Source organism: Nyctereutes procyonoides, unplaced genomic scaffold, assembly GCF_905146905.1.
Source record: "Nyctereutes procyonoides isolate TBG_1078 unplaced genomic scaffold, NYPRO_anot_genome, whole genome shotgun sequence".
NCBI classification, from domain to species: Eukaryota; Metazoa; Chordata; class Mammalia; order Carnivora; family Canidae; genus Nyctereutes; species Nyctereutes procyonoides.
The window spans coordinates 1,076,930-1,085,660 of NW_026575154.1; the positions used below are offsets into that span (position 1 = coordinate 1,076,930).

At 47.6% G+C, this 8,731-nt stretch overlaps 1 protein-coding gene across 4 annotated transcripts in view; it reads right to left on the reverse strand.

Annotated features, from left to right (window-relative positions):
- RAP1GDS1 (Rap1 GTPase-GDP dissociation stimulator 1) overlaps nt 1-2,004 on the reverse strand; it is a 157,265-nt gene extending 155,261 nt beyond the window's left edge. For all 4 annotated transcript variants that reach the window (XM_055313299.1, XM_055313300.1, XM_055313298.1 and 1 more), the window contains exon 1: nt 1,807-2,004. In XM_055313299.1, the coding sequence (XP_055169274.1) occupies nt 1,807-1,810 (4 nt within the window). In that variant the 5' untranslated portion in view covers nt 1,811-2,004. The remainder of the gene's footprint in view (nt 1-1,806) is intronic.
- Between the last annotated feature and the right edge of the window lie 6,727 nt (nt 2,005-8,731).

Here is an 8,731-nt window from a genome sequence, read left to right on the forward strand (position 1 = left end):
GAGATGGGTTTCTATCTGACCATTCTTTGAAATCAAGCAGTAACATTCAAGAATTTGAAGATCAACCATTTTTAAATAAAGTATTTTTATTCATAAGTATGGCAACAGAATTGAATTTTTTCTACTGAGAAGACTCTGACTCAACATGTAAGTTAAAATTTTATTTAAATGGATTTTCTAGCTCACCTTGAAACATGGGTAAATGTATTTCACAAGCCATATTTGTGGCCTATAATTAAGGAGAGAGTTTTTGCATGTTCAAGGAAATTTTGCAATGTGTCCAATAATCTGAGTATTTATTTAAAATTGTACTCCTGAGGAAAAGCTTAGGTACATATGGGCCACCCAATTTTACATAAATTCGTTCAGCATAATACCGATAGTACATTAAAAGGGGGGAGGGAAACTGAACTAAAGATAAAATTCAGGGCCATAATTCATTTTTTTAATTCATACCACCTCCTCCTGCAACACTAGCCTCTCCCCAATATATGACCAAAGGTCTGAAACAGCTTGGAGCATCTGCTTTTCCAGTAAGCTCCATCCACACCATTTCTAGATTTAGATACTTCCTTGAAGATCCTCAGTTGCCACGACTGAATCCTAGACGTGTTGCGCACTGTATTGACAGATGAAAGACCCACATTCATTTCAGGCTTAAAATAACTTGCACAGACGGGTGGGAAAAGTCCGAGTTGACAGATGCCAACGGAGCAAATTCTAAAAGAGGAGATTACGATAGGAGTGGAAGCAAACCAGGAACATGTAGAAGCGCGGTACTTCGAATGGATACTATCTTTTAAAAATCGCCTATTAATTACAGAACTCATCAGACGTTTCTGTAATTACCGCACTTAACACCTAAGCAACGTCATGACAAAAAAATCCTTAAGATAAATCGTACGTACTTTTAGAGAATTCATCTGCTTTTAAATATCTCATCGCAAACCAATTCCTTGAGATCAACCATACATACAAAGGAACTAAAAATCAGATTATGTAGATTGAGGCAGGGGACGCCGGGAAAGCATAACTAACGTGTAAGTTCCGTAACGCGGTCCAGGGCGCGCCTCTCCGCACGCAGGCCGGCGAAGGGACCCAGGAGGGGCGCCGAGCACGCGAACCCTGGCCACGGCGGTCCCCCGACAGCAAGCCAGCGGCCAGCGGCCAGCGGCCAGCGGCTCTCTCCATCCTTCCGCACGCCCCTCGTGGCCTCTGCCACGGCATCCTTCCCACCGATGAGGCTGGCCGTTCGCCCCCGTCAGGAATCGTTCCCTTGCAGGTTGTGCAGCCGCCCAGACAAACTACTTGCTCGCACTTCCCCGCCTCGGGATGAACAGTCCCCAGGATGGGGAAAGGTCGCCCGGACGGGGAAGTTACGCCAAGCGGGCTCTCCCGCGCGCGGTCCGCCCGAGCCTCCCCGCCCGCAGGCGCCGAGGAAGGGAGCGGGCGGCCTCCGGAGGCACGGGGCTGGGGCAGAGGATGCTACCCGCGAGGCCGGCCCCGCGGTGCCCCGGCACGGCTCGGGCAGGAAGAATGGAGGAGGGGAGGCGCGGCCGCGAGGTGCCCGAGAGCCGGGCGGCGGTCCGGCGCCGCGGCCCGACCCCACCCCGCGCCCGGGACCCTCCCAGCCCGGGGGCCGCCGTGCGTTCCGCGCGCGCCGACTCTCCCCCGAGGGCGAGCCGCGGTCCTACACCCGCGGACTGGAGAAATCCGGCAACTTTGCGCGAGAAACGCGTCCCACCCTGCAACACGCCGAGAAAGAGAAAAATGTCAGGCGATGACGGGGAAGGCAGGATGACTTACCCATGTTTCTCCCGGAGGGTGCGGAGCCAGCAGGGCGAGGCGAAGGTCCCCGGAGCGGGCGGCGCGGCGCTGTGTCCTCCCTGTACCTCGGTCTCTCCCGCAGCCAGGGAGGGACCCGCGGGGGGCGGCCGCCGGGGAGGAGGAGCAGCTGCTGCTGCTGCTGCTGCTGCTGCTGCAGGCGGCGCGGCCGCGGCGGGGACGAGCGGCGGGGGGCGGGGCGGGGCGCGGCGCGGCGGGGCGGGGCGGGGCGGGGCGGGGCGGGGCGGGCGCAGCCTGCGGCGGGCGCGGCTCGGAGCGGGCGGGCGCCCGGGAGCGAGGCAGGCAGAGCCGGCCTGAGCCGCGCCGGCCCCGACGCGCGGCCCGGGAGCGCCCCGCCCCCTCGGCCGAGCATGCTCAGTGTCTCCCCGCCGCTCCTTTCTCTTCCCCTCCCCGTGCGGGCGGGCGTGCTCGCGGGCCTGCTGCAGCCGCCGCGGAGCCGCGGGGCGGCGACCGCGGGAGGTGCGGCGGCTGGGCCGGAGGAAGCCGGGCGCTGGGATGCGGGGTCCCCAGGGCTGCCGCCTGGCTTGCTCGCCGACCCCGTGTGCCTTACGGGACGGCCCGGCTGCGCGGGCTGCAAGTCCCCGGAGGAGACGCCGGGCCGCCTCGGGCCGCAGGAGGCGGCGGGGACGCCGAGCAGACACGCTGAGACGGAGCTGCCGTGCACGGGCCGCCGACGGGGCCGGCGCCTCCGCGAGACCGAGACCCGAGGACGCCCGTTTTCGGGGCCGCCTGCGGGCCCGCTGGGCGCTGGGCGCTGGGCGGGAAGGCGGTCGCGGGGAGGGCCCCTGATGCTGGCGGGCGCAGCAGCGGGTGGTTGGGGCTGCCTCGGCCGTGGCGAGCTTCAGAACCGGGCTGGGCAGCCGAGAAGGGGGCCGCCCCAGGGCTTTCTCGGGGAGCGTGTTCTTCCTACGGAAGCGCGGCCTTGCCTTCCCCCCGAGACGCCTGGAAAGCCGCAGACCGAACCAGGGTGCCCTCGGGCTCCCCCCACCGGGCAGCGCCCGGCCCCACCCCGCCCCCGTCCGCGGCGGCCGGAGCGAGGTTACCGAGGTGGCGGCGGCCCCGCCCAGCCCGCGGGCCAGGCTCCCGGGACGTCCCCGGCCGCCGGCGAGACCCGAGCGGGCGCCCTCCCGGCCGGGCATGCGCGCAGGGCGGCGCTGGGCCCCGCGCCTCTGGCCTGCGGGAGGAGGCCCGGAGAAACCCTCCTGTTCCCTGCGGGGGCCCCGTCTGGCCCGGAGCCCTCGTAGCTGCAGGAGTCGGATCGCTCTCCCCACACAGCGGCAACCGCACTCCAGCGGGGGACAGGCCCGCAGTCAGCAGTCGCACCTGTGGAAGGGGGACGTTGCACACCGGAATCGAGGTTGCTTCTCCCTCTCAACTCTTAACTCTTTAAATTCAACGTTGAGAAAAGGCGCCTTCCTCGCTTCAGCCGTGACCCGCTCTTACAGTCAGATCAGCTTCCGTTTGTATGACAACCACAAGCACGCAGGTCAGAAGTGCCTTGTAGTTCCTTAAGCAGAGCAGATTTTGCGTGAGCTTTCTAAAAACAAAAGTGAAACGCGGTCATTAAAAAAGAAAGAGCTTTGGTAAAACAAGGAAATGCAATTTACCGACGTCCAAGCTATTAGGCCTTTCTGATCCATAAGACCAATCAGGCAACCAACCTCACTCTTATGCCCTCTTTCCCTTTCTGGGATATAAGGATGCTTTCGGTTTTGCCTTCAAATATTCTTACATGCTAAATGAGTTTCCTAGGGCTGCTGTAACTATCACAAACTGTGCAGCTTAGAATAGAAATTGATGGTCTCACAGTTCCCGAGGCTAGAAGTCTAAGTGTCAGGCCACGCTCCCTCTGAAGGCACCAAGGAAGGATCTCTTCCAGGCCTCTCCTCGCTTCTGATAGGTCCCTGGCTTGTGGTGGCATAACTCCACAATCTTCACATGGCATGTCTGTTCAAATGTGGCGTCCCTTTTTATAAGGCTGCCAGTCATGGATCAGGGGCCCGAGTATACTTTAGTATGACCTTATCTTTAGTTATATCTATAACCTAGACCCTATTTCCAGGGTTAAATCTGAGATACTGGGTGTTGGGTCTTAAATAAATTCGCAGGGGACATGACTCAATCCATAACACACCAACGCAAGTTACACACATACACACCCCTGCCATGCTCCACATTCCTTTTGGAGCTCTCCAGATCACACACACACACACACACACACACACAGCCCCATGTTCCACTTTGATTTTGGACCTCTCCAGATCACTATTGGGCCTTTGTATGGCTGCTTTTTTGTCTTTCTTTTTACTTAACATTCATTAATCTCTTCCAGATTCTCAAATTCACTTGCTTCATTTTTCCTGCTACTTTTTTTTTTCTAGTTACATATTACAATTATTTTCTAAGAGCATCTTTTTTCATTTGGATGTACAAATTCAAACTAGCAAAAGCTACAGCAGCTTTGTGACCTCCCACCTGACACTAGTTTAAGTGCTGCTTTTGTTTTGCTTGACTCTAAAAACCATTCCCTTAGCACTCCTATCAATTAAAACCACAGGGCTGTCTAGACATACTGCATACAATGAGTCCCAAAGTGCTGATGTATGATGGCAGTAAGACCCGGTATTCATTGCTACATGTGGAAGTGTAACCAGTGTAACGCCTACCCTTTCACACATAATGCTAGTTCTCACCTCAACTTTCTTCTCCTGTTTTAGAAATATTACTTTTTTTCTCATATCTTTACTTTCCTCATCTTTTTCTTCAAGTTACCTGCATGAGGACTTCCCTAGCCATTTTATCTAATACTTCAACATTCCCACTTCATATCCTAGATTCCATATTAGTTTTTTCCTTAGCACTTATCACTAAAATAATAATTAAGCAACATTTTGCTTATTGGTATTCATCCTCATTTCAATCTAAGCTCCCCAAAGGCAGGGATTTTTGTCTTCCTTATGTGCCGTTGTATCCCCAGTGTTGGTACAATGCTAGTACATAGTAAGTGCTCAATAAAAATTTGTTGTATGAATGAAACTCTTCATCCTTCCAAAGTTTTATCTTGAAAGGAACAAGAATGATATTCCTTTTTATGAACTCTAGCACCTTACAAAGTAAAAGTCATTAATCAATAAATATTTATAAAGATAATGATGACAGCTGCTGTCTGTATTGCCTCTATTCCCTCAGTTGATAGATATTTACTGAGTGCCTACTATATTAGGCACTATAATAGACACCAGGGATAAAAAAAAATAAACTATGGCACCTGCCCTAAAAAAGTTACATATTAGAAAGATTGCTTTGGGGATACCTCTAGTCACTGATTACATAAATAGCTTGAAAATATTCTCCAGATGTCGAGTTTCCAGAAATAAATCTACTGGTGTCTGTACTTTGGGTTAGGCAAGAGTCAGGATTTTATAAGGCCTGCTGCAAAATAAAGGAAGACATTTTGTTGTGATGCAGAGGCTTTTATATTAAGTATCACAAATGTATTTATATTTTGAAAATTGATTTAGGATTAGCCAGATAGCTGTTGAGGGCCAGGGGAGAAAGATCAACGAAAATGTTTATTAGAAAGGCTTAGAATCACTACATTTGGGCAAGGTTTATAACATAACTTTACTTCATTGATGTGTATAGCCTTATAAGAGGTTGAAAAGTGATTTAAATTCTTTAAAGGAACTGTACTGGGAGGGGCAGAGCAAGAGGAGGTAGAAAGAGAGAAAATGTTCTTTAAAAGAATAATAGGGAACTGATTGCCTCTTCTTTACCACCTTCTGAATATCATTTAAGGGAATCTCACTGGAGTAGTTAAACTGAACTTTGCAGCGATAAAAAATGAGTTGGCAGTGAACAGTCTTCTACCTACACTATTTTTAAAATACCTCTGTGAGTTTAGGCTAGTCTAGGTTTGAACAACAAAAATGTCTCACCTTTGGTCCATTGTAACCCTCCTCCCCCTCCCCAGTATCTCTTATTTACTTAATATGTTAACCATTTTCTAAATGTTATGAAATTAAAATTTTCTCTTTTCAAAGTCTGTCACCTTAAACTGACTAATGTCTACATATTGCAAACAACTATAGCCCTAGATCATATACATTTTTTAGACAGGACGAAGAACTGCAAACCATCTGTTCTGAGCTCAGCACTATCCTAAATGCTATAGGATAACTATAGGTGCATATCATGCGAAACAAAAGTAGAGACAAGTCTATATTTAAAGTCTCTATTAGAAAATCTCTTAAGTCTGTAAATGCTATCATATTTCTTTAAAAAATTAGTCAAAGATGGCTTCATAAGGAGAGGATATAAATGGATAGAATTTTTGTGTGGAGATGTTGGAAGAAAAGCATCTTTTTCCAAGAGAGAGAAACAGCATGAACTGAGGCATAATTATGTTACATTTATAAGACCATAAAAAAAGGGTACCTATTGGAACATAGTTAGAAATAAGATTGGAAATTTAGTATGAGGGACAGATCATGATGCGTTAAAAAAGCCAAACAAAAGAATTTAAGCTTGATAAGGTAAGAAATACAGTCATTGAAGATTTCTGAGAAATGGAGTAACATGATGAAAACAGTATAAGGCCAGGAAAAGAAGTAATAGGTTACAGAAAGCAATATTTGTTGAGAGCATGTGCCATTTTACCTAGGAATTATATACACAAATATCAATAAGAGGGATCCCTGGGTGGCGCAGCGGTTTAGCGCCTGCCTTTGGCCCAGGGCGCGATCCTGGAGACCCGGGATCAAATCCCACGTCGGGCTCCCGGTGCATGGAGCCTGCTTCTCCCTCTATGTCTCTCTCTCTCTCTCTCTCTCTCTCTCTCTCTCTCTCTCTCTGTGACTATCATAAATAAATAAAAAAAATTAAAAAAAAAACAAATATCAATAAGACACAGTTTTAGTCCTCAGAGAATACAGAGATAGACAATAGTTAAAATACAGTGCTATCACTACCAAGATGGGCAATATAAGTAGGACATTTAACCCTATCATGGAAAGCCTCTTAGAAAGATGTCATCTCAGCAGAGACCTGAAAGATTAGTAGAAGTCAACCAAACAGAAGGCTTTATATTGCAGAGGCCTGGAGACAAGACTTGGAATCTTTGAGGAATCTGCAAGCAGTTAATGGCTAGGGTGAGGTGTGTCCAGATTTAGAGAAAGGGAGAAGGTTGTGGAACAAAAGCAGACAAGTAAGAGAGATCAAATTGTGATGCCTTCATGGCTGAGGTGGGGTATTGGATTTTATCCTGAGGAGAGCAGGGAGTCATTGAAGGGTTTGAAAGTTTAAAGTTTGAAGATGTCATAGTTAAATTTATATTTTAATAGTTGCAAAGCAGAAAGAGATCCATACTGGAGAATGGGAGACTGTTGTAGTATTACAGGTTTGAGCTGAACTAAAATTGAAGCAGTGGGGATAGATAGTAATGGACAGCCTTGAGAAATATTAAAGAAGTGGTATTGGCTTGGTGACTGATCAGGTATTGTGTAGTTGCTTATTTTAAATAATATAACAGCACTACGAGTGAGGTATTATTATCTCAGCTCTACAGTAATGACACATGTTCAGAGGGGTTAAGTAATTTAACTCAGGATCTTAACTAGTAAATAAAGGAAGCAGAAGTAAAATCTAAACCTCTCTGATTCTAATCCTCACTGTGGTAGTATGTAGATAAATGTGTTGAGGGAAATTACCTTCTATTTTGTGAGACCTCATTAGATTAAAAAAATAATATTATGTTGTAAAATATCTTTTTTTGAAGATTATCTTTTTCTTCATTGTCTTATTTTTAAAGATTTTATGTATTTATTTACTCATGAGAGACACAAAGAGAGAGAGAGAGAGAGAGAGAGAGGCAAAGACACAGGCAGAGGGAGAAGGAGGCTCCTCTCAGGGAGCCCAATGTGGGACTCGATCCCGGGACACAAGGATCACGCCCTGAGCCAAAGGCAGACACTCATCCGCTGAGCCACCCAGGGATCCCCTCTTCATTGTCTTTAAAGTATTATTTGTTCCTGCTTCTCTGAAACTTACAAATATAAAAGGCAGATCTCTGCATTATTATAATATTTTATTTGTCAATATTTAACACAGCTACTTTTGATTAGGACATAGGCTCAGTTATTCTTGAAATGATATTTAGCCTATTTAAATTTCAATTGGCTTTGCATTAAAAGGGGGTTAGAAGCTTGCTATGCATCTAGTGTTTGAAATCATGCAAGGATTTTTTATAATTCTATGTTTTTAGACTATTGGATAAGTATGGGTAAATTTTGCTTCCTTTCCTTCCTCCAAACTTTGAATTTAAGTCATGTTCCACAGTTATGTTTATGAATTTAAGTCATTGTATGTTCCACATTTCATAATGAGAAAGTTGTGCCAAAGTAAAATAAATGGGTGGCTTCAGAACACCAAGAAAACTGATGGTTGCATACAATGCCATAGAGGGAAGAGAGTTCAAGACATAAAATTGTTAAGTCCTGGGCGCCTGGGTGGCTCAGTTGGTTAGGCGTCTGCCTTCAGCTCAGGCTATGATCCTGGACTCTTGGGATCTATGGGGCTCACTGCTGAGCTGGGAGTCTGCTTCTCCCTGCCCCGGCCCCATGCTCGCTCACTCACTCACTCACTCTCCCTCAAATAAATAAATAAAATCTGAAAAAAAAAAAAATGTTGAGTCCCATTCCACCTCTAAAGACCTCTGTCTGTGCTAGTTAATTTTGTCATTTGTGGCAGTTCACTTTGTCACTCTCAATTCTTCTTTGTAAAAACTGTGAATTATGTTTGTCAAGGGAAGAAACCACGAACTACTTGGTTCCGACAGAGGCATTTAGCTCCACTACCTAAAATTATCACACCCTCTACCCACCTATCC